Source organism: Oryzias latipes, chromosome 14 (genome assembly GCF_053564925.1).
Source record: "Oryzias latipes strain Hd-rR chromosome 14, Olatipes_Hd-rR_3.1".
NCBI classification, from domain to species: domain Eukaryota; kingdom Metazoa; phylum Chordata; class Actinopteri; order Beloniformes; family Adrianichthyidae; genus Oryzias; species Oryzias latipes.
The window spans coordinates 9,675,902-9,701,855 of record NC_136250.1 but is presented as its reverse complement, the minus strand read 5'-3'; the positions used below and the strand labels follow the sequence as shown (position 1 = coordinate 9,701,855).

The 25,954-nt window shown below is 42.1% G+C and overlaps 2 protein-coding genes across 15 annotated transcripts in view; one reads left to right on the top strand and one right to left on the bottom strand.

Moving 5' to 3' along the window:
• The window catches only part of mettl27 (methyltransferase like 27), a 68,206-nt gene that overhangs the window by 39,034 nt on the left and 3,218 nt on the right, over positions 1 to 25,954 (top strand). For 2 of the 14 annotated variants that reach the window (XM_023962814.2, XM_078930725.1), the window contains exons 1-5: positions 21,480 to 22,749; positions 23,839 to 23,967; positions 24,061 to 24,196; positions 24,396 to 24,491; positions 24,572 to 24,693. In XM_023962814.2, the coding sequence (XP_023818582.2) occupies positions 22,534 to 22,749; positions 23,839 to 23,967; positions 24,061 to 24,196; positions 24,396 to 24,491; positions 24,572 to 24,693 (699 nt within the window). In that variant the 5' untranslated portion in view covers positions 21,480 to 22,533. Of the gene's footprint in view, positions 1 to 19,723; positions 19,870 to 19,947; positions 19,967 to 20,045; positions 20,113 to 21,124; positions 21,250 to 21,479; positions 22,750 to 23,838; positions 23,968 to 24,057; positions 24,197 to 24,395; positions 24,492 to 24,571; positions 24,694 to 25,954 lie in introns of those variants that run through there. The other 12 variants (XM_078930728.1, XM_023962822.2, XM_078930727.1 and 9 more) reach the window with 12 other exon arrangements.
• Positions 13,036 to 19,666, bottom strand: nf2b (NF2, moesin-ezrin-radixin like (MERLIN) tumor suppressor b). The gene is made up of 17 exons (XM_023962812.2): positions 19,279 to 19,666; positions 19,059 to 19,161; positions 18,623 to 18,748; positions 18,317 to 18,439; positions 18,114 to 18,197; positions 17,947 to 18,015; positions 17,770 to 17,852; positions 17,554 to 17,629; positions 17,326 to 17,463; positions 17,139 to 17,213; positions 16,929 to 17,042; positions 16,708 to 16,830; positions 16,343 to 16,560; positions 16,119 to 16,221; positions 15,156 to 15,286; positions 14,905 to 15,079; positions 13,036 to 14,597 (listed from the first exon to the last, which is right to left on the bottom strand). The coding sequence occupies exons 2-17, from the start codon at positions 19,146 to 19,148 to the stop codon at positions 14,550 to 14,552; spliced, it is 1,776 nt and encodes a 591-aa protein (XP_023818580.1). The 5' UTR covers positions 19,149 to 19,161; positions 19,279 to 19,666; the 3' UTR covers positions 13,036 to 14,549.

Sequence of the window (25,954 nt, the reverse complement as noted above, 5' to 3'; positions counted from 1 at the left end):
GAGCTGGGCCAGCAAAACCTTCTAGAATGCAGAGATAAATGTGATTGGCTAAGAAGAAAGGGCGGGGAATTTGGATATTGGTTTAGAAAGAAGACTTGCAGAGTGCAGAGTAAGTGACGTAAAGGAAGTGTGGTAAATTTCCTTTAATGAAACTGTGCCAAAGCTTCACTTGATCATCATTGTTTATGCATTCTTCATTCTATTACGGAAATACATATGCTTTGTTTTTTTAACAAAACCCATGAGATGGACAACTCCAGGCCTCGAGGGCTAGTGTGTCGGCATGGTTTCCAGATATCCAAGCTCTACTCATGACTGATTACTTGGTTCAGGTGTGTCCAGCCTATTAGAACATGCCAGAGCAGGGTATGTTGGAAAACATGCAGGAATATGGCCCCAGAGGCCGAGGTTACCAGTTCCATAAGGGTTCAGAGAAATCTCTCGCATGTCCTGAAATCCCAAACAGGAATCCCTTTTTACTCCAGCAGGGACAAATGTCTGATCCATCTGGGAGACAACGAATCCCTTTTAACAGGAACATGGAAACATGCTTGTTCAGTCTATCCAAAAAATGTTGACATCTACAAATTTAACATCTATGTTGAGAAAAACAAACAGATCTTCTGATTCTTTGGTCATCCTCAGAAGTGAGGAGTTTGATGTGTATCTTTTCAAACTGCAACATAGAAGTATGTTCAGAAATGTATAAATATCAGAATGTTTGTTTACATGGTATTTATCAAATTTTAGTCAGTTCCCGTCAAATTCACATACACAAGAAGAGTGCATTCTCATACACCATGCTGCAATTTTTTCTCTCATCAAATAAACCAATCCTTAAAAGGTTTACAAACTTAACGTAAAGATGTTATTTAGTATGACCCTCTGGTTTTCAAATGCACAATGTTTGTGGGACTTAAAGATACTTTGTTGTTGAGGGAAATTTGATTTGAACATTTGGTTACATGACAAAAAAAACACGAGCAGCATTTTCAGCCAATTGATGAAACAATTGAGAAAATTAGCAAAGAACTTTAGATAAGCTTTTTAAAAATGTAATCAAGTACACGTAAAATATAACCCAAAGCAGAGTTATGATAACTTGTTTGGAAACATAAATGAGGTTGAGCGACTTGAAATTCAATCAATTATGAATCTCAACTGGAACTGAAGAGGATGAGCCCACTCATCTTCTACCTAGATGATGATCTGGGCAAAACATGATAACATTCAGAGCCTCTGCCTTTATTTCTGTCCACAGCAGTCAATCATTCTTCATTGGGACATTGGGCAAGCAGAGGGTTCCCATATTAAGAGCAATAGAAATCAAGAAACACTAAACCGTACAAACTGACTTCTTTCCAAGACCCAGCTTTTGGGAAAATAATTTCATTTGGTGCTGAATAAAAGGGTGCAGTGAAAAGGACAACATTAAAATATCTCAACTGTGATTTCATTGGATCACGGCGCATTCGCTGACGGTGCCTCCTCCATGTGCTCCCCAGTCATGAAAAGAATGAGGACTACATTTTTTCATTTGCTCCTACCAGGCCCATGGCATCCAATTATTTCACTCTTTTTAATGCATTTCCAGCAAAAAAAAAAGTAAAGAAATTCCTTCAAAAGGCTCCTTCGCTGTTCCTTTCTGTGTCAGACAAGATTTCACACTTTTCGTTTTTTTTGGCCCTTCCTCCAAAAGGAATTGCTGCCTGGAATGCAATTCTAAACGTGCCCCTGCCTCTTCCTCCATATTACTCTAATCTGAGCGCCAAATGCTGTGGGACAGTTTAAACTGATGGGAGAAAGGGGCTCCGGCTGGTCAGACCTAAAAAGGTAGCAAACCCATTTCCAGGCAAATTAAACTCTCTGAATGATACTCATTCTCTCAAATCTGATCGTGCTGTGGCTGCAGGATATGGTGTGCGAGTCCCTGTGAAGGACTCTTGATCCGTTTACTTCTGTTACCCCTCATAAATTCACCAAAAAAAAATCCTTTTTTCTGTGCGTAATCTTCTTTGAATCATCACTACAAAGCTGCACAGCAAAAAAGTCCCCAAAGAAAAAAAAAAGCCTTTTTGTAGTTTCTTTGGACAGAAAATCGCAGGTCATCTGTTAACATCATAATTTTCAGACAGAATTTAAAAAAAAAATAAAACGATGTCCTTCATGTGCCCAGGTCATGCTGTTATGTCTTGCTGTTGCTGCTTTGCTGCATCCCCCATCATTCTGCTCACCTGGCAGGTGTGGCCAATGATCTTGATCAGCACCTGCCAGGTATTTAAGTCAGAGGAGGCCTCAACCAGGGGAGGCATGCAGAGAGCAGAGCAGGAGGCTGAGGAGCAGTTATGTTTCGAGTTGGAGCCACGCTGGTTGGTTTGTTTCTCACTCTTTTTTTATTTTTTTTATTTTTTTTTTATTTATATTAATATCCCCTATTGGTCCTCAGCAGTCTTATACTGTTGGGTAAGGATGGGAATAGAAGCCCCATGAAGCTTTCATAGGGATTCATGTAATTGTTCCGGAAAAAATAACCAACCATTCAGGGATTTGAAACCACACAGAACAGAGGCATCTGGTGGCGGACTGGATGTAAAACACATGCTTCAACTAAGCTCCTTGTAACACTTCAATGTGGAAATGATAATGAAAAAACGTAAAACAAAACAATGTTGATGATAAAAAAAACCCCGCAAAACACGAGTTACGTTTTCTGTGAGAAGTGCTTGACACAGCAAAACACACATCACATGAAGAAAATAAACACAAAGCAAATAGAAAAATAAATTGTTAAACATTGATCTTGAACCCAGGATTCAGGTACAGTGATTATTCAACCAAGCTATTTCTACTGATACCATAACTTATTGCCATCATATATTGGTACAAGTGTTTGCCTTATAAATAACGTTCATAGTGAATTGTCTTATTAGGAGAACCAGAGTTGAAACGATCCTAAACCAGTAGTGTGTTTTTTAACCAGGAACCATGGTAAAGTGAATGAATGACGCTGATTCCAATACAGGGGAAACAGTAGAACTTGTCGGGAATCATTCGGGATTCATTTGTATTTACAGAGAATAGCGCACCCAACTGTTAAAAACAAGTGACATCTGAACCTTGGTTCGACCAAACGAAGCATTTGGCGCTTCATACGTCATCAACCACGTGATCTTCGCTAGTTGACACACGCCCCGAGTGTCGAACCACTCTGCTTCATGAAGGTGAAACATGCGCCGAAACCTCTGTGTCAAACGGCCCATCCCTACTGTTGGGTTTTGCTATTTTAGTTTGGGGTTGGACCTCGGTAGTCTTTATTTGCGGGCTTTGTTAATTTCTTTTCATTAGTTAGCTTTTGTCAGGCAGCCTTAGCAGGGTCAGTTGTCTCCCTGACTTATTTTATGTTTGGCCAAGGCTCCAATCCCTCTGTTTTATCTTTTGTTGGGACCAGCACAGTCATTTTTGTTTCACAGGACACGGGTTCTTTCTTCCACTTAATGAACTGTGTTCCTTAACTTATTGGTGTCAGTTTTCATTTGTTAAGGCCCCTTTGTGATTTTCCCTTAGACTGTGACAGGTTTGCCTGTCGGGCCGTAACACATGCCAACACTGAGTGACTGTGCTTATGTTACCGGCCCCCAATTATGAAATAATATTCCTCCAGAACTGCACATGACATCAGACCTAAACATTTCGAAATCTACCTTTTTAGAATGTTTTTTAGTATGCAGTAGTTGGTGGTACCTTGCTTTCCTTTACTAAGTTAATTGAATTTCTATTTGTCTCTTTTGTATTGTATGTATTTAATAATTGTACAGGGACTTTTCACTTAAATGAACATTTCTGTAAATGTGCCAGTGTTAGCTGCAAAGCTAAATTTTAACTGTCATCCCTGAGCAATCTGTTTGATGTAAACACGAAATTGACAGTAAAAACGACATAATACAAAAATGTAATCCAAAGACAGCGCAGTGGCCTTGTGGTAGTGTCTGCCGTGAGAATGGAAGGTTGTGAGTTTAATTCCAGGCTAGGTCATACCAACGACTCAAAAAATGGGACCCAGTGCCTCCCTGCTGGACACTAAGCATTAGGGGTTGGATTGGGGGGGTCAAACCACCAAATGGTTCCTGAGTGTGGCAGAATGCAGCTCACTGCTCCCCCAGGGGCTGGGTCAAATATGGAGAACAAAGTTCACACACTCAGGTGTGTGGATGGGACTTTAATTTTAAAGTCAAAGTTTCTATCAAAAAACGTACACGGAAGTTGATAAATTATAACATTGTTACCATTTTAACAGTCAAAATGTGATAAACATACACTGACAACATTTGCAGGTTCATGCTGTGTGAAAAGTGTCTGCATTGTTTGATTTAGGCCCAATTTTAAGTATGTTCTTAAAATGCATTGTTTTTGCCTGTTTTATGCCGTTTTGAATTTTTGTCCTCACTTTGCTCAATTTTTTTTTTTTTTTTTTTTTTTTTTTTACCTTGTCCTGTCCAACAGCTGGGCAAACAGATGAGAGCTGAGGGCCTCTTGTGTTGGACATATTTTACTTTAACAAGAGGGGTTATTAATCTTCAGACAAACCAAAGGTATGTCTGAATAAACCCCTTTTGTAATTGAGGCCAAACTTTATTAATTTCAAACATGTTTGAAGATCTTTGGTGTTGGACCGGACGGAAAAGGAAAGAGGGGAAGAAGAGAGAGGGACGTTAGAAAGAGGGGGGGAAGGAGGGTGATAGTAGGAGGGGAAGGGGGATAAGACCATGAAGCAGCATAGAGCAACAAGTTTACTGGTTGTTAATCACCATGGTAAGGCTCAAATGCAGTACAAAAAGGGCGGAGCCTGTCCACACACACACCCAAGTGTCAAACACACCTGCTAGTTGCAAAAATGTACATCTGTCGACATGTGCACAAAACAGATAGTGCTCACACGCATACTTATGCCTTAAAACCAACTAGTGTGAAACATTTCAGTCATTCAGTCACGCAAACCGCCAGTGCAAAGGTGAGCCAACACCCGTGCTCAGGTGAGTGCTCATGTTCTTCTAATATGGATGGTGGAATGTGTAAAGAAGGAAGGAGAGCGCCCAGCCATCCCCACCCCAAGACCCCCACCGCAGCAGCAGCGGCAGCCGGAATCCCCCCCACGCCACACGGAAACCGGCAGGGAACAACCGCCGCCCGGGCGACCAAGCCCGCCACCCAGGCCAGGGCCAGCAGGACCGCCGCAAGGCCCCCCAGAGCCAGAGAGCAGGGAGGCACAGAGGGAAAGAGAGGGCCGCCCCAGCCCAACCAGGAGAACAGCCCCCCCGCCGCGCCGGGAGAGCCCAACGCAGGGCCCCACCGGAGAGGGACGCCCACAGCCCCAGACGAGCACCCCACCACCACCCAGGAGTTCCGGGCATCCCCCCGCCCCAACCCCAGGTACGAGCCAGGACCCCCCAAGGGAGACCCGCCCCGCACTCCAGGCAGCCATCCGCCCGGCCCACGGTTGGTCCAGGGAGGAGCAAGGCAGGGGCCCGCCGCCCCCGCCCAGGAGGGGGGAACCCCGGGGAAAAAAGAGGGCCCACAAGGGGTGTTGTAAATATGGCCCGACCAGGCTCGGCCACAGTTGGAAGTTAGGCGGGGCCCAGCGCTCAGGAGCAAGGACCAGAACCCACCCCCCAGGGACACCAACACCCCCGGCTCAGATGTAATGTGAACCCCCCCACCGCGCGGAGAGAGCACCGCCGGGCCCAGGAATCCGGCACCCCGGGGACACGGCCGCCGCTGCAAAGGGGCCCGTACCCCCCACCAGGGAAGAGGCAGGGGACAGATGGTCCTAGGTCCCACCTTCCTTGCAAAATGTGTGTGCGTATATGTGTGTTTAAGAGGGTGTGTGTGTGCATGTGTGTGTGTTTATGTTGGGATGTATATATTGAGGGGGGAGGGGTGTGTGTACTAAGGGGGGTGCAGTTAAAATTGGCGGGTAGGGCACTAAGGGGACATCTCCTGATTACTCACAGTGATGTCCCCTCACCCTCCCCACCAAGGGGCCCTAAATGTCTAAGGTGCGGTTAAAATTGGCGGGTAGGGTGCTAGGAGGACATCTGCTGCTTGCTGGCAGTGATGTCCAAGCACCCCCCCTACCAAGGGCCCTACATGTCTAAGGTGCAAATAAAACCGAAAGAGGGGGGGACCACTCCATACGGCAACCATAGGAGGGGGGGCCACTGCCTAGTAAACCCCCCCCCCCAAGGCTCATCGCAGGCTAATCCCCCCACCCCCTCACCCTATTATGAGGTTATATGAGGAAGGGGGTAAGTTGGGGACAGCTGGTAGACTGTCCCCCGGTGGTCAAACAGCTGTCCCCCGCCCCCCCCCCCCAGCAAGGGGGCCAGGCCCACCCAGCCCAGGGGCCCCACCCCCGGAGGCGCCGACACCCCAGGCCCAGCACCACCCACCCCACACAGAGGGAGAGGAGCCAGAAAGCGCCGGCCCCCCCCGGAGCAAGCCCAGGCCCCCACCCCCAAACGCCGGCCCTAGAAGAGCTCTGGTCAGGCCTCGACGGGACCGAGGCAGCCAACCGGCCGGGGAAACCGCCGATGGCCTCAGCGGAGACCCCGACCTGTCAACCCCCCCTGCCCCGTACCAATAGTGGCCCCCCCCCCCTCCCCCAGAATGCCCCCCCACAGGACAGGGCCGACAAGACCCCCCACCCCACCCCACCCCAGACCCCGCAGCCGAAGCGGATGACACCCAGAGCGCCCGGGGGCCCCAAGAGGGTTGTCCCGTCCCGCCCCAGAGCCAGGGAAGGGCTGATCCCAGCCCCAGGCGTAGATGGGAAGCCCATCCAGTGCCGCTGGGCCCCCCCCCCCCGAGCAGCGCCCCCCGCCAACCCCCCCCAGCACAGGCAAAGGGACCACCCCCCCAAGCCAAGCCAGAACACCACCCCCCCCCCCCCACGCACCCCCACACCCAAGCCCAGAGGACCACGCAGCGCCCCAGCCCGCCCCACCCCGGCGCCGGACCCGACCCCCCGACCAACGGAGCCCCCACCACCCCCCGCCAGGCACCGGAGGCCCCGGCCCCCACCCCAGCCCACGGCAGAAGGGCAAGGAGCAGCGACGACCAGGCCCCCCCATCCCCTAAGTCATGGAGTCAGCTATGGGAGACCAGAGAGACCGAATTCTTTCAAAGTTACTTGAACCTTGGGCTGACATTTTTTCCAAGCTGATCTGATCAAGCAGCAGATTTCTGTGTTGACTTATATTTATATTTTTCTTGCTTTTCCAATTTGTTAAAATAGTTTTTTTAGCAATGCAAAGAGTTATGAAAATGATAGAGCCTAATCCTCCTTCTACATCGATGGCACTCATGTCACCAAGCACACAAAGTGACGGTGAAGCTGTGATTGAAACCTTAAGCCAGACTGATAAATCCGCACATACCTGCTGCCAGAGAGCCTGGACAGGAGTGCAGAACCACAGTGCATGCATGTAATTGTCGGGTAGATTACTGTCACAGTGCTGACAAATGTCTGAGTTGCTGAGACCCATCTTGAACATCCTCTGTCCAGTGTAGTAAATTCTGTGAAGGGTTTTAAAATGGATTAGCTGCAGATTTGGACTTTTTGTCAGTTTAAAGGTGTTTAGACAAAGTTCTGACCAAAAGCTTTCATCTGTGCTGATGCTCAAATCCGCATCCCATTTTGTTGTCGGAAGTGAAATGTTATTATCTAAATTACATAAAAGTTTGTATATTTTGGAGAGAGTTTTATTCATTGAGAAATTGATCAGAGTGGTAACTACATCTGGTAGCTTTAAATCGTTGTCTCTATATTTAAATTTTTTAGTAATACTTGATTTAAGTTGCTGATATTCCAAGAAGTTATTTATTCCATGTTTGTCTTGTAGTTCCTGGGGAGTTATGAATCTTCTATCAATAATTACGTGCTCTAGTTGTTTTATGCCCCCTGCTTGCCAAGCTGGGAAGTGGATAATTTTTTTGTTTATGAGGATGTCTGGGTTGTTCCAGATGGGTGTCATTTTGCACGGTTGAATTGATGATTTTGATATTTTGAGAAATTCCCACCAGGCTGTTAAAGTGGCGTTTATATTAATAGTTTTGAAACAATCCTGTTTTTTAACTGTTTGGCTAATAAATGGAAGATCTGACAGGTTGATCTTTCCACATAACGCCTGTTCCAAGTCTAACCATGAGTTGGTTTCTGGATTATTTTTTAACCATTTTAAGATGTATTGTAATCTATTTGCAAGAAAGTATTTGTGGAAATTAGGTAATTCTAATCCTCCACAGCTTTTTGCAGATTTTAAAGTTTTTAGACTAATTCTTGCAGGTTTATTGTTCCATAAAAAGCTTGATATGGATGAGTCTAATGTTTTGAACCATTTTAGTGGCGGTTGTGTGGGAATCATTGAAAAGAGATAATTAACTTTGGGTAAGATTTTCATTTTTACCGTGGCTACCTTGCCCATAAGGGACAGAGGCAGGTTGGTCCAGCGTGTTAGATCGTCCTGTATGTTTTTCAGTAATGGGGTGTAGTTTAGCTGCACCAGTTCTGATAGTTTGGGGGAAAAATTGATACCTAGATATTTGATATTTCCTGATTTAACTGGTATTGTGAGTCTTTGCTCCGCATTATTGTTCAGTGGTAATAAAACAGACTTATTCCAATTAATGGAATAGTCTGATATAGAGGAGAATTCATTAATGATTGTTGCCGTTTCATTTACAGAATGTAAATTACTTAAAAACAGTAATATGTCATCTGCATAGAGACTAATTTTATGATGGCTGTGTTTAGTTTTGATTCCTTTAATGCTTTCATTCTGTCTTATTGCTGCAGCTAAAGGCTCAATGAATATAGCAAAAAGAGAAGGAGAGAGTGGGCAGCCCTGTCTGGTTCCTCTTCCGAGGAAAAACCTGTTTGAAGTCTGTTTATTAGTTCTAACTGATGCATTGGGGTTGTGATATAATATTTTGATCCATTTGATGAATGCTTCTCCAAAACCAAACTTATGGAGGGCGGCAATAAGGAACTTCCAGTTTACTCTGTCAAAAGCTTTTTCAGCATCCAGTGATAGTATGGACATTTCCTGGTTGTTAATGGTGGCAAAATCTATTATATTAACAAGTCTTCGGAGATTGTCATCCGAGTGTCTGCCTTTGATAAATCCAGTTTGGTCGAAGTCAATTATGTGAGGAGTGATTTTTTCTATTCTCTGTGCTAGTGCTTTGCAGATAATTTTTACATCTGCATTGATTAGAGAAATAGGGCGATAGCTTGAAGGACTAGTGGGATCTTTGTCTGGTTTTAGAAGAAGAATTATGTTGGCTGAGTTCATGTTAGGTGGCATTGATTGGCTTTCATTGATAGATGTGACCGTTTCATAAAACGTTGGTGCCAGCTGTTCCCAGAATTCTTTATAAAACTCAGCAGGAAAGCCGTCAGGCCCTGGTGCTTTACCATTGGGCATAAGTAACAGAGCTTCATGAAGTTCAGACAACGAGAACGGAGAGTCTAAGTTTGTTATTTGATCCTCATTTAACCTGGGTAGGTTTACATTATTAAGAAATGAGTCAATACTTTGCTCTGACGGATTGATCTGTGGTGTGTACAAGTTTTTATAAAAGTTTTCAAATGCGTTATTAATTTTGACCGGGTCATGAGTGATATTTCCTGTTTGGTCCGTAATAGAGGTGATTGATGTTTTTTCTCTATTAATTTTAAGCTGATTAGCCAGAAATTTGCCAGATTTATTAGAGTTTTCAAATCTTTCAAGTCGTAGCCTTTGTATTTGAAATTGTGTTTGTTTATTAATGATGTCATTTAACTGCAGCTTTAAATTTTTCAGATCTCCCAGAATGTGTTCCTGTGCAGAAGCAGCATAAGCAGTCTCCAGGGTTTGGATTTTATTTTCTAATTCTAATAAATCTGCTTTCTCTTTGCGTTTTTTGTGCGTTGAATAAGAAATGATTTTCCCTCTCATGACTGCCTTTGCCGTTTCCCACAGAATGCACGGTGAGATGTCTGGTGTATTGTTGAATTCTAGGAAGGTTGCCCATTCTTTTTTAAAGAATTCAAGAAATTCCTGGTCTTTTAACAGAGACGTATTAAACCTCCAGGTCGTACATGAGGGTGTGGATTTTTCCCTGGAAATATTTACAGAGACTGGTGCATGATCACTGATAATAATCGGATGAATGTTGGAACTTTTAATTTCTTTTAAAAGAGAGTTACTGATTAATAAATAGTCTAAACGGGAGTGTGAATAGTGAACTGGAGAAAAAAAGGTGAACCCTTTAGTGTTTGGATGACATGAGCGCCACGCGTCGCAGAGACCCAGATCATTCATGTACTGCTTTAGAATACTTGCAGACCTCCATGTGCGCTGGTTTGCTGCTGTGCTGAGTCTGTCAAGTTCAGGGTCCAGAACCAGATTGACGTCTCCTCCTATAATGATTGTGGAGTCAGAGTGAACTGAGAGTGAGGTGAAGAATCTGTGAAAGAAGGAAGAGTCGTCAACATTTGGACCATAGATGCTGGCGATGCAATAGTCCTTATTCTGAATGGATATATTAATAATTACAAATCTACCTTCTGGGTCAATAACTGTATCCTTATGAGTAAATGTAACATTTTTATTAATCAAAACAGCAACTCCTCTTTGCTTGGAGTTATAACTAGAAGAATATATGACTGGAAATTTTGAGCTGCACAGGAGGTCCTGAGATTGTGTAGATAAATGGGTCTCCTGCAGTAAGGCTATATCTGCTTTAAGATCATCCAGGTGAGATAACACTTTCAATCTCTTTGGCCCAGAGCCAAGCCCACGCACATTCCAGCTAACAATGTTAAGACTGTTCATAACTGCTCTGACCAAGAGAATGTAAGGCTAAATAGAGTGTGTGCCGGTCCATGTGCGCGTGCCCGCTGATCGATGAAGAAACACTGTGCGTTTGTGTGCGTGCGCGTTTCCTGACTGTGTGAGCTGCATGTTGCATGTGTCCTATGTGGGCTTATGTGAGGTGTTTGCGGGATGTCCGCGAGTGTGTGCTGGTTCGCGTGTGTTTGCCCGTGTGCGCGCTTGTCTGCGCGCGCGTGCCCGTTCCGTGCATAAATAGAAACCAACTTACCGGGGGACGTGTTGCCTTTGGATAATTTACATATGAGGAGGGGGGGAGAGAGGGGAAACTAAAAAGAAGAAAAAGATAAAGAAAAACAGAAAGAAACAAACATAACAAGAAAAACAACAGAAACATGAGAGGGGAGAAAACTTAAACTGCTTCAGCGAGATGGAGGTGTGGATGATTGATGAGCCGGTTTCATTCATTCAACACGTTTAGCCGCTGTTTTTTCGGATGTCAGATCTTCAGCAAAGCCAGGGGGTGATCTCCGGGTCTCGGAAGAGCCTTCCATCTACAAAGAGTTTATCCACAGAAACCACGGCTCTAGACCCGTTGGCAAGGTGTTTTTTCCTCAGAGGAAAAAGGATCTTTCGGCGCCGCAGGATCTCAACCGGAAACTGGTCATTGACACTAAAATGTGTCCCCCTCAGTTCCCGGCCGCGACCCTTCACCATCTCCTTTTGCTTGTAGTTGTCAAACTTGGCTACAATCGGTCGCGGACGCTGGTTGTCGGACCTTCTTCCTCCGAGCCGGTGCACCCTCTGGAACGCGATCTTCTGCACCTCCTCCTTGGGGAGTTTCAGGTGGGCTTCCATGAAGCGTTTCACCGTCGCCTCCGGGTCTTCTCCTGCCTCCTCTGGAACCCCCGCGATCACCAGATTGTCCCTCATGCTCCTCGACTGAAGATCCAGGAGGGTTTCCTTGATCGAACGGTTCTCCTCAGAAAGGCGAGCGGTGTCACTGCTCAGGGTTTTGACACTTTCTCTGAGGGCCTGATTCTCCGCTGCGAGCTCCTGCACCTGCTGCTGGCTGAACTCCAGAGACTCTCGCAGGCCTTGGAACTCTCTATGGAGGATCTCCAACAGATTCAAGCGGCCGTCAAGGCTGGAGAGCTTTTTATCAATGGAATCTAAAGCGTCACTGATTCCACTGCCTGGAGAGGAGGCAGCTCCGGGAGAACTTTCTGGTCGGACGCGTTTGGAGGAAGGAGTAGTGGTGTTGGTCTTCCCCATAACGACGGTATTGTAGCAGCCGTCTAAATAATTCTCCAGGTCCTCCAGGCTGTCAAAAGGCTTATTCAACTTTTACAGATGTTAGTTTACCAGCTTAATTGATATGGCAGTAAAATGATATAATAATGAAATGTTTGTTCTGCTACTTACGCACCGCCAAGCTGAGTTGCCACACCGGTCTCGTTGAGTCTCGCGATACTACAGCATCTCTCTCTACAATACTCACTTTGCTCAATTTAAACCATTTTCTTTTTGCTATCTTTTATTGAAAAGCACTTTGACACCACCACAGCATTGTACGTTTCAGAAGAGTCGGGAAAGAGGTTGGTACCAAACAAATATACCAACAAGAAATGGTATATTTGATAACAGTTAGGTTATAGATTTGGTATAATAGGATGAGGAGTCATCTGACAGTTAAAAGGATGGAGATTTGATTTCTAGTCTTTACACTTCTGTGTAAAAAACCCAACATTTATCCCTGTGTGTGCTTGACATAAAAAAAATAATCTAATCAAGAATTGTAAAGACTAAGAGGCGCTTAATGAATAGATCATTCATTTTGGAACAAAAGGACAGAGTGAACTGATCATTTCTATTATAAGCAAAAACACACAATAGAACATTTTAAACAAATATAAAAGAGGTGCAAAGTGTATATTTGTTACAATGAAACAACTTAGTCATATATTTCAGGATGATTTTGGAAATCAAACTTAGGATAGCAGAAGCTACTTTTATGACAATCACACGTACAATGACAAATATATATAATTTATAAAGCATGAAAAATGCTTATAAAACAGTCTTATGTTGTCCTAGGAAGTCATGCAAATGAACTGTGCTGCATTTACTAGAATTATGTGTATTGAGGCTATTTAGACTTAGGTTCAGTTGAAAAGAATTACTCTTTTATTATCCAATACAAGCCTTTGGGAACAAACTCGCATCAAAAAATGTCATCCCATTATATCTGTAGGCAAAGACCGCAGACAAAGTTGATATTAAAAACAAAAACCAGTAAGTAATGGGATTTATTTTTCTTCCTTTTTGATGTAAACACCCTCCAAAATCTTAATATTGGACATAAAAGTGTATGACATTTGTCATTCAGCAAATCTGAGCACAGAAAAAGGATTTACCCCCAAAAGTGAGAGAAACGAGACGTATTTCTGGACGAGTAGAAACGGAAGGTAAATAAAAAATGCAAATGGTTAAAAAATGATGGGAAATAATGTGCTACCATTTATGTTAAATCTCTTTAAGGAGCTGGTTTGAATAAATTAATGTGACTTTCTGAGGTTATATATTTAGAACCCAGTTTCTTCCTTTGAGAGGCCAGTGAGAAATGTAACACAACACAAGAATAATCTGGCTGAAATGCGGCTTTTCAAAACGGGATGAAGTCTTTCTGTGTCAAATGCTCTTTACCCCATGATGCTAAATCCCCCTTTGCAGATACCGTGTAGGTTGAAGTATTTCTTTTTAAACCGTACAATAGAAAACTTCAAATCAAGTTTCTCCAAGGTAGCTATAACTGTTGTTTTTTTTTTCCCCCGGTGCAAAACTCTGTTTATTTAGACTCCTTGCATAAATTCAACATTGGAATTCTTGGGTAGACGACTTAACACTTGATAAATTATAGCTGCAGTGAAAAAGACTAAACCTGAGGAGTGCATCGACTTGAATGTAATGAAAAGGCCCTGTATTCTGCTGGTTATAAAGAGAACCTAAACTCTAAAGTTCCTGTAACCCAACACTAAAGCATGCAAGAAGAAAAATAACAAGTATCCTCAATCACTGTAACAAAATATAAAGTTTAAGGCACATCAGCAGTGTGGAGTATAAAATGTAAATCTAAAAAAAAAAAAAAACACATTAAAGACTGAAATAGTGAAATGCACATCAGTGAGGTGATATGATCGCTCTCTGGAAGCCTATGTGTGATATCAAAAGCAACAAAGAGGGTTAAAAAAACACAAACCCAACACTGCCGTTCACATCAGCTTCTCAAATCTGACATTTAGAGTTCAGTTTTCTCCTTTTTCCTCCAGAAGCTGTTTAGACGATTCTTCCTAAATTAAATGGACACAATTTGAAATTCACTCTGACTTTATAAATCTTTTATGGCATTTATGTTTTATTATTAAAGCAGTCTTTTGACCAGGTGTAGGTCCGATGCATCTTCCATCCACACCAAACAACCTGTCCGTCTTCAGCGCTACATCACGAGTCAGCTTTACTGCTGCGTTAGTCACACACTGGAAGTTCTTTTTGTGTCATACAAACAGAAGAAAAGTGATTTTGAAAGATGTCTGTCGGTTTTTGAAGACAGATTCAGTCAGGTAAAAGCAAGGATGGATGAATTCCAACCGCAGCCACCGCCTTTCGTCCTTAACTTGATCACACTTCCTCAAAAAAGGCCATCTGGGACATGTAGGCAGAATTTCGCTGCAAGACAAACACAGACCATTAAAACAGAAACGTACAAAAATTCGAAACCGTCCCAGCCAAAGAAAATAAGAATTGTGGATAAGAGGCAAACTAACTGCTGCTTTGCCAAAACAAAAGTTGATGCAGATCTTTAATTTATTTGTCAACAAGACAGAAAAAAAGCAGCAGAATTACAAGATTGACAATGATTTCAGCGGTAACTAAATAAATTGCATTTAAAAAACAAAGTTTTATCCATGGTCATTATCAATATGATTTTCAAAATGCATAAAAGTAAATCCAACAAAATGCTAAGAATACATACGTTGCTGTGAGATATGTAGAGGGGGTCCTGCACGTATCCTCTGGCCTCATTGTGAAGGCTGTACATGTTGGCCTGGTGCTGCTGTTGCTGCTCCTCCAGCTTCAAAGATTCGATCTCTGTCTTCAGCTCCTTCAGCTGGTCCTGCAGGTGTTTGCTCTTCTCCATGTACTCCAGTCTGCACGACCGCAAACATGTCAAACGCAGGCTGTGGTTTGAAGGTGCTGCTGCAGGGGCAGGAAGTCCCAGCTCACCTTTCTCTTTCGATCTCCATCGACAGCCGCTTCATGTCGGAATCCTTGAAGTCCAGGCGAGAAGCTGCTGGTTCATAGCCAAAGTCTGCTGGTTCAGGGGGAGCAGGAGGGGTGGAGTACGCCGCTATGAGCTGGAGGACAGGGCAACAAGTGTCAAAGATACATTCAGACAAATAAACCCCATTTTTATACTAGGGTTTTCTACAGAAGAGGATTAAGGCCATAGAAAAAAGAAAAAAAAAGGGCATAGAAAATTCTGATTTTACATGTAACTTCTAAATTCTACCCGCGAACTTACATTTAGTTTTAATTAAACTAAATAATTAATTTAATGAAATGGCAATTTTAGGAAGGTTTAAGCAGCCCATATAAAGGCCAATAAATGTTTTGTTTTTGGTGTCTTTAAGATATTGTTGTGGCTTTTTTCTCATGCAAGACATGTATTAAGAAAATTCAGCTCAAAATTGCATTTGAGTATTTCTGTATTTAAATTGTGTTGATTAAGGAAAGTCTTTGGAAAAAGCATGTAGATATAATGATAGGACACAAGATCTCTGCTCGCTTCCATTCTGATGCATCCACTTATACAGAAATAGATACGTGCACGTCTTTGTTTTCCTCGTCTGAGCTGGAATCTGGCTGAAAACTGTACGGCTGGATAACTCCAACATTGCTGGACCGGACTTTTTAGGTCTGGGGAGTGAGCGGCTGTAAGCTAGCAGTAGAGGGTGTAAACAGATGGATGATGGGAAACGGGGACAGGGTTACTCCAAGCCAACACTCCCACCCACAGTTCAGAGGTGAATTTCTAATGAACTCTTGTCGCTCTGGAGAAACTATGTCCTAGAAAACAATACAGATTTTTTTTTTTTTGTTGAGATGATCGGAATGGGACTTTAAATGTTCCAAAAAAATCTGACCTCACTAATGTGGAGAGATGGGTAATAACATTGTTTTACTTACAGGGTATGTTGTCTTGGTGATCTCCAACAGCTTCTGCTTGGCTCTTCGTTCTGCATCCTTTGCTTCTGTCAGGTCCTGCTTCAGATGATCAGCCTCTTTTAGTCTGGAAACACAGTTATACAAAATTAACGGGACAACACAGTTCATGATTAACAACATAGTTTACAGCTTTGATAGCTATGGAGGAAAATGGAGCTTCTAAATGCAGAGACGTGATTTCAGACCTCCTCTCAGACTGCTCCACCAGCTTTACCGCCAGCTGCTCCGCCTCCCTCATCTTCTGCTCCATCAGCCTTTTCTCCTCCTTCGTCTTCATGGCTGTGACCTCCAACCTCTGTCTTTCTTGCTCTGCTTCAGCGGCCTTGTGAGCCAACAGCTTGGCTTCTTCCTCAGCAATCTGGGCCTTCTCTGCCAGCAGGTCTGCTGTTTCTTCAGATCGCAGCTGCGTGCACAAATTAAAAAAAATATTAATTTCAATTAAAAAATATACATTTAGCATTTTCTGGAGCTATCCCTGTCATTCAAATCATGCACTAACTGTAGCGTTTAAACGATTTAGCAGTTGGGTTAAACGTGACGAAGCTCTCACCAGTGCCTCGTTTGCCAGCCGAGCTTCGTCCTGCAGCTGAAAAAGTCTTCGTTCCATCTCCTCTTTTGCACGTTCTGCTTCTTCTCTCATCTGTTTCTCTCGTGCCAGGATCTGACGCTCCATCTATACAGGGCCACACAAAACAAAGACATTAAATACTTTTGACCGCATTTTGCTTTAAAAAGAAAAAAATCTTGTATCAAACGTCTTCGTCTACAAACCTTCTTACGGGCCTTCTCCTCTTTAGCCTGAGACTTCATCTGTTGCACTTCAATTGAGTCCACCTTCCTCCTCCTCATAAATAGGTCGTGGTTCCCAATGCACAGCTGTAGGATCTAGGCACATTAAAAATATTACATTCAATTTCTTTCTGGTCACTTTGTATTGAAATGTTTTTGCTTTTTTTTTTTTTTTTAAAGCTATAAACCTACAAGCTTGTTGACACGAAGCTGAGACGAGTAGAACTTAAAAACGTCTTTCTTTTTGTCCAGAGGTTTGATCGTAAACTGCAGGCGGAAGAAAGTTCAGATTTTATGAAAGTGCCGTTATTCCAGCAGTTTCGTTAGTTTAATAGCCTGTAAAAATGAGAGTGCGATCAATTTGCCTGATTTTAAACACCTCTTTTTCGCTGTAGGAGATGTTGCGGATTCCGCTCCACGGAAAGGACTTGTTGGGGTTGAGCTTGTTGTTCGGGCTGTAGATGTGAAGCCCCTGAGCATCCACTCCCAGTAACAAGTCTGTGTCCCTCTTATTTTGCTGTTGACGTAAGCCGACATGACAGTCCTGTTTAAAGGTTGCATTTTTAATAGCACCCATGCAAAATGCAGCAGTCACAAACACACTCACGGTAATGTGGAAGTAGCTGACGCCGTACATCTCTAGGTCTTGAGCGATTTTGAGGTATTCCATCTCGGCTTCATCCCTATGGAGACGATAAAAGGGATGAGAGGGATATCACAATATAATACATTTCCTCACACCTGAGTGGCAAAGTGTGAAAGCGCACCTTTTGTAAAGGTGTTAATTTGCCTTTGCATGCTGCTTTTAAACTGTCAGTCTTACCTGGCGATACCTCTGTGCTCAGCGTACCAGGCTGTGATCTTCTCCTCCCACATGTCAGCTGTCATTTGGTATTGCATCAACACCTAAGATGACCCAAACCACTTCGAACATTAAAAACACACAGACACTGACTGATAGTATATGAAAAAAAAAACACCTATTTTCACATAAACTCACCCTTTTTGGCAACAACTCATCTTGTGCCAAGAACCCAGGCTTGTGAAAGTTTGGATCATAATCCCCATACTAAAATAAACATTAAGGAGGAAATAGTCATTACACTATCTTAAAAAAAAGCAGAATACCGGTAATCGAAGAGAAACTGTAATGGACAAAATGCTTACCTTTGCCTGGACAGCATACGAAGCCAACAAAACTGAGGCTTCAGGAGAGCAAAATATCTCCTCGTCTAATATTTGCTTTTTCACCTAAATGAAAATAGCAAAGGTGTTTAAACTGCACAGAAAAGGTATGTGCAGTTACATTTCACGACTTCAATCAAACTGCATATGTATCATATTATTTTGAAAGAAATGCAATAGACTACCTGTAAAAAGAAGAGGTGTTGTGTTATTTCTTGGACCAGTTCCTCCTCTACTTTTTCAGGGAAGAATTTGGCCAAGAAATGAAACATTATGGGAGAGTCTTTTGGAACCTCTTGGTCCAAAACCTCAAGGAAAAAATTAAAGTATATATCTTACTTTTTTTTCTCAAACAGATCAGCTAAAAATGTGCAGCTGACTACAAAAAAAGGTATATTTTCAAATTGATTATTTTCACCTATTTTATGGAAAGTATGGAAAGTTAGAAAACCAAATGATGTCACCTTTTGTACTGCTGTGACCTTGCTTACCCGTTTCTCCTGTTTCAGCCAGGCGTATGTGTCCTTTACTGTGTATCTTAGTCCAAAAAACCAGGTTTCCCTCAAGCCAACAGTGCGGCACACCAAATCAAACAGGTCCTTACCTTTCCATTTCACCTGAAAGAAAGGAACACAAAACATGTCTACATTTTGCGAAAACAGGGCAGAGGCTTTGTTTTGACATCTGCCTAAAAAGGGGGAAACAAAAACATTGGCTGTGTTATGAAATCAGATAATCTTAGTATAATTTAACCATGTGTCTTCCTTACTTAAGTAAACAAGTATTTATTAAGAGCTATATAACTTTGTTAAAGCTACATGCCCAAGAACGTAACATGCATTAAAAGGTAAGGAATTACACAGGGAATGTATGCAGAAGACAAATGTCAATACTTTTCAACGGTTGCTTTCACAACAATGACTGTACCTCACAGCTGAACTCCATTTCAGCATCCATGGTTATGACTTTTACTTTGAAAGTCTTTGGCTGTTTCTTCTTTAATCCAAGGATAGACATGTTGAGTACAAAACTTGATAGTAAAAAAAAAAGTAAAGAAAAAAAATGTGACTCCAGTGGTTGTCGGTATAACTCAAAAGAACAAGAGATATTGTGTTTTTAGAATATTTTTTGTGTAAAAATACCGTACTATTCTACAGAGACAAATGGGAGAACTTTGAATGAGTTAGCAAAGGCACATTTAAAGTGACAAGGCCCTTTAACCAGGAGTAAAGTTAAACTTTGGCCGTCCAAAACCTAGAATCTTGGTGGGGTGGGCTCTTGTGTTGTGACCATACGCTAAGCTAACTTCTTTCGATATTTCCTCAGCTGTGCCACAAAAACTGACGAAAAATATAGTAAAATGAGTGGAACGTTAGAGATGAAGCCATAATTAAACGAACTAAAGATGAACTATTCTTTTAAAAAGTAACACTCTTTCAAACGAGCACTGAAATAACTTTTCTACTGGTAACAGCGGCTAACTAGTTAGCTAACAAATCAGAACGACTTTCCAGAAAACTGTTGTTTTGACTCCTGGCGACTCTACAGGTGGGAAGAAGAACAGCACGTCAGGAAAACCTTACTGCGCATGTCTTTCGGGCATTTTGTGCCATCTTCAATGAGTGTCGGAAATAATTTGTTTACAGTTCTTTTAGGCTTATACTACAATGTAATAAAACAAATCGCTACTGGTTTGGACACATTCAGGAATAAATTGGCCCTTCCAAAACACAAATAGGTAGGTATAAAACACCGAAGCAAATCAAAAAAGAAATATCATACAAATGATAGAAAGTGTTCTTAAACATCTCATTTCCGGACGGCGTTTTCTGAGGGTAAATTCGGGATTGATGAGAGTTTTTAATCGATAGGACGCATAGTCCTAAAATAAGTATTATGGTTATTCTCTCTCAGCTTTGGTAGAAGTGCTAAGTCAAGCGTGAAAATGAAGCACATGGGACTGAAAAGGACTAAGTAGTAGGTAAACACTCATTTATTTTTGTCTTGGTAAAGATAAACTAAAGGGTGGGACGTGTTCATCATGATGATGCTGGAAAAAAGGTGAAACTGAGAACAGGTGATGCTTAAAGTTTGAAGAACCATTTAAGTGAAAGGGAGAAAAAATGTCAAAAGTGTGAGTTCAGTTTTAAGAAAAATATATTTTATTTAATTTTAGAGTATGGGCAAAAACCCCTTCTCCCACTCCAGTACACTAGGTGGCGCACCCTCAACTAAAAACTCCAAAATTCAAACATAAAAAGAGGCTGAAGGAAAACCTAAAACTGTTTGTTGCAGTGGATTTTGATAATTGTCTGTATTTGTTATTTATTCGGATGTTTTGTACGTTTCAAAGAGTAAAACGGCCCATTTTCAAACAGCAAAGCTACCAGATAAAAAGTCTACAAGGTCCAAAAAATTTAAACACTGTTTTGCTAGTAATTCTGGGTGTTTATTTGCAGTAATAACAGGTAGATAATTGTATTTCAAATTAACTTTATTTTATTTTAGTTTCTTTGTACTCTCAAATGAATTTAGCTGTAATTTTATAATCTAAAATGTAAACCCAAGCTGCAAGCCTCTTGCCTTTAGTTTAGAATGTTTTTTTTTATAAATAAAAAGAAGTCTAATTTATCCTCACGAAACTGCATACTTATTTCTGTTTTAACTGCCTTCACAATCATAAAATAATTATGTGATTAATGAATATAAAAATGTGCAACTTCTACCAATTTTACTATTAAACAAATGTATTAAAGTAGACCGTAAGTGTTAAAAGAGGTAGTTTCCCCTGAAATGTTGATCATTTGCTTATTTATTAAATCAGTAGGATAAAGCAAAATGTAATTACAATGTGAAAGGTTCACCTTATCCAAAAGGAAGCAACTGTAAAGGCCTGCTAAAGAGAAATTTGGGTTTTAGATGAGGAATCCTAAACTATTAATGGATGATAATCAGATATTGTTAACTTGCTCCTGTTTTTTTTTTCTGAACAGTATTGTAAACAATGTCTGCCGACCCATTTGAGAATGTAAAAGCAACAATCCTATCTGCTCATGAAAGCACCACACCAAGGGAGAAAGTCAACTTCTACAATTCCTGGGCAAAGAACTATGATCAGGTGAGAATATAACAAAATATTTAGTGGGATGTTTCTCCCCTAGGAGATTTTCTTCTTCCAGTTGTGTAAAGATTATATAACTTTTTTTGTTTTAGCTTTGGTTTGCTTAAGCATTCATTTTGAGTGGGTTTGAATGTCAAACATTTATGAACTTTTATAAATGTTGTCTACTTTTGATGCTAAAGAACGGTTACAATCTTTTTTGTGTCATTTTTTCTTTTTCTGTATAGGTCATACTATCTATTTTGTCATAAATAATACCTTTAAACTAATTTAATTATGACTGTATATGACTGAAAGTGTGCAAAGTCGGTTTATCTTTGCGGCTGCACTGCTGGCAAGCGAGCTGTGGCCCGGACTGTTGCGGAGGCAAAAACTCGGTCCTGGGAGGTTGGTGAGACCATGGGGAAGGACTATCAGTTGGCCTCGAAGAAATTCTGGCAAACCATCCGGCGCCTCAGGAGGGAAAAGCTGTTCTCTACAGGCACCGTTTTTAGTGCAGGTGGGGGGCTGTTGACTTAGACTGGGGACATTTTCGGGCGATGGATGGAATACTACGAGAATCTCCTCAATCCCACTGAGACGCCTTACTTTGAAGAAGCAGAGAATGAGGACTTTGGGGTGAGACTGTCTATTACCCGGGCTGAAGTCACTGAGGTAGTCAACGAGCTCCTCGGTGGCAAGACCCCGGGAGTGGATGAAGTCCGCCCTGAGTACCTCAAGTCTCTGGATGCTGTGGGAGTGTCTTGGCTGACACATCTCTGCAGCATCGCGTGGCAGTTGGGAACTGTACCACTGGACTGGCAGACAGGGGTGGTGGTTCCTCTCTTTGAGAAGGGGGACCGGAGGGTGTGTTCCAACCATAGGGGAATTACACTCCTCAGCCTCCCTGGGAAAGTCTATGCCAGGGCACTGGAGAGGAGAGTCCGTCCGATAGTCGAACCTCGGATTCAGGAACAACAGTGCGGTTTCCGTCCTGGTCGTGGAACAGTGGACCAGCTCCACATCCTATCTAGGGTGCTGGAGGGATTTTGGGAGTTCGCTCATCCAGTCCATATGTGTTTTGTGTATTTGGAGAAGGCGTTTGACCGCGTCCCCCGTGCTATCCTGTGGGGGGTGCTATAGGAGTATGGAGTCCGGGGAGCCTTACTGAGGGCTGTCCGGTCTCTGCATGACCGTAGCAAGAGCTTGGTTCGCATAGCTGACAGTAAGTCAGACCTGTTCCCGGTCCACGTTGGACTCTGGCAGGGCTGCCCTTTATCACCGGTTCTGTTCATATTTTTCATGGACAAAATTTCTAGGTGCAGCCAAGGGCCGGAGGGGGTCTGGTTTGGGGACTACAGGATTTCCTCTCTGCTTTTTGCAGATGATGTTGTGCTGTTGGCTTCATCGAGCCAGCACCTCCAGCGTGCATTGGGGCGGTTTGCGGCAGAGTGTGAAGTGGCTTCGATGAGTGTCAGTACCGCTAAATGTGAGGCCATGGTTCTCGACCGGAGAAAGGTAGTTTGCCATCTCTCGGTGGGTGGAGTGTCCCTGCCCCAGGTGGAGGAGTTTAAATACCTTGGGGTCTTGTTCACGAGTGAGGGAAGACCGGAGCTTGAGATTGACAGGCAGATTGGAGCGGCGTCCGTAGTTATGCGGTCGCTGTATCGGTCCTTTGTGGTGAAGAGAGAGCTGAGCCAAAAAGCAAAGCTCTCAATTTACCGGTCGATCTTTGTTCCAATACTCACCTATGGTCATGAGCTATCTCTATATATATATATGTATATATATATATATATAGGGATTGTGGGAGTTCGCTCATCCAAGCCATATGTGTTTTGTGTATTTATATATATATATATATAATTTTTCTTAACTTTTTTTCTGTATTTGTGCCTTGTTCATGTAATCACGTATAAACTGCTGCTTAACCGACAGTTAATCCAGTAAAAGCATGGAGATCCACATTTTACCATGACATGAAAAATTATACAGAAGCCACAGAGAAAACTGTGGCATTACAGTGCCATCTGGTGGTCAGAAAAGTCCACGGGTTTTCTATGTTTGCCGGATTTTTTTAAATAAAAAGCTCTGTAGTTTCTAAAATTCAGGCAACACATTTGTTAGCATAAAGAAGGTTTCTTCCAACGAAGTTAGTCTTTCAAATTAACTACAATATTATAAATTATATTATATTCTACCTCTGCCGGTTCCAAGCCCGGTTTGAGAAGGTTGCGTCAGGAAGGGCATCCGGCGTAAAACATTGCCAAATTTGCCATGCGACTTGTTCGCTGTGGCGACCCCTGATGGGAGAAGCCGAAAGTGGAAAGAAATTATAAATTATATTATATTATATATATTATAAATTAATATATTATAAATTAATGTCACTTTTTTCAAATGTCATAATGATAATAAGTAAGCATCTTCCCTCGTTTAAATACCGTTTTTTCCCTAAATGTTTTGTTTAGCTCTTTATAGAGGCTTTCATATAAAATTAAAGTTTAACCAAGTAATACATTAGGGAGGTATGGATCAGAACAAGGCCTTTGGGTAAAACAGGGCATGCATTCTCTTTAACATTGTTTTTAATACCTTTCTTTTCAGCATGTAGCTGTTCTGGACTATCGTGCACCAACTCTGGCTGCAGACAGCGTCCTGCCACATTTTAGTGGTTCACGAAAATCAGCTGCTTTATTGGATGTGGCTTGTGGTACCGGACTGGTGGCCAAACAGGTGATTCATTCAGGGTCTGTGAAATCTGAAACCTTTGAGCGGAGAACACAACTTATTTTTGAAAACTATTTTTGTCTTTGTCTGTTTTGGCAGATGAAAAAACATGGATTTGAACTTTTTGTTGGAGTTGATGGAAGCGATGCCATGCTTAATGAGGCAAAGGAGAGCGGATTGTACCAGGACTTGAAACAGTGCCTCCTAGGGGAGGAACCCTTTCCTGCACTGTGGGGTAATCAAATCACGTGTCCTTGTGTCTTTGTTACTTTTTTCAACAGTTTTTCTGTTGCAGTTGTTTTCCGTCTCTGTCCCTCCTGAACAATAAAATAAATAAAAACGACAAATGTATCACAATATATTAGTAATACATGGGAAAAATCTGAACTACACCTTTTTTACCTTGACCTTTTTCCTCTTCCTGTCCCGTGCAGCAGGTTTCTTTGATGTGGTTATGATCGTGGGGGCACTGAGCCTTGGTCAGGTTCCTGTTGCTGTGGTCAGAGACCTGTGTGAGGCCGCCAAACCAGGTGAAGGTTCACCCTTACTCATACTTTATCTCAAATCATGAAATACAATCAACACCTGCCTTTATCTGTCTTTCCACTAGGTGGCCTAATTTGCATGACAACAAGAAGTAACTCAGATAATTTGGAATACAAAACTGCGCTTGAGCGTGAGCTGCAGCAGATGGAGAAAGAAGGCCTCTGGAGTTGTGTGGAGATCACAGAGGTGAAGGACTGGGAGAGAGCTGTGTCAGAACAGGAGGATGGCTACATATCTGGGGTGGTTTACCTCTTCAAAAAAACTATAAACAAAAATACAACACTATGATTCACTCTAGCTTTATTCTCCTAATAATTTGACTTTATTCAAAATCGTTTTTCAGGTTAGTATTTTTAGGCATTGTGACCTTCAACCAATTCACTGTTGCTGTTTATGCAGTCAACGTTTATCCAGAAGAAATGTGAAAGAAAACAAATACGTACGTGAATCTATTTGTCTGCAAGTGGATGCAGGAGGCACCTTATGGCCCGCTTATTATAACTTCTACATCACAACTACAAGCTTTTTCAAATGGCTTTTCTGTCTGCTTCTGATTCATAATGATTTAAAAAAAAGAAAAACTCAGACATGCAATTTTGGGCTTAATTCTCTTTAAATATGTCCTCTGTCATGAAAAAATGCTACAATAACATGTTAAAAACAGCAAAAAACACAATCTTGATGGGAGTGGGCTTTTTAAGAGTCAATATTCTACTTGTTCAACTCGTCTTCACCTAAAAAACGTGGAATTCAACACAAAGGATGTTTTTTCTCTCCTTGGTCAAATCAGCCGTTCATGCAAAGTCAAGATTGAAAAGCTGATAGAAAGCCTCACACTTCATTTATTTGCTTCCTGTTGAGCATCTGGCGTATTTGCAAGGGGGTGACTAAATAAATGAATGTGGACCTCCAAGCACTTCTTTATGCTTCTTTTCAGGGTTCTGGATGTCAGAGTACCCATCAGGCCTCTGCTATGACAAGTACACTGTTATCAAACAGAAATGAAAACAAGAGCCTTCTCTCTGTTTTATGAATAGTTGACTGTTAGATCCTGTTTTTGCAAAACGCATATTATTAAAAGACCTACTTGATATTTGGAGGTCTATGAGATTTTGATTTCTGTTTTCTATTGAGGTGAACTGCAGGCTCATGTAAAAGCCCGGGTGGAAAGTAAGTTTTTGAATTCTAAGAGGAAGGATGATTTTAAAAAAAACAACTTTCCTTTGACTCATTAAGGTTGAGTACAGAAAATTTGAGCAACCTATTAAACAAATCATAAAAGCAAGAAGAAATAAGATAAGATTAAGCTTTATTGTCATTGTACAGTCACACTTGGTACAACAGTACAACGAAATTGCAAACTGTCCCACATTGGTGTAAAGAGAAAGAAGAAAACAACATAAAAAACCTCAATAATACGCACACCAGGTGTATGTACAGAATATAC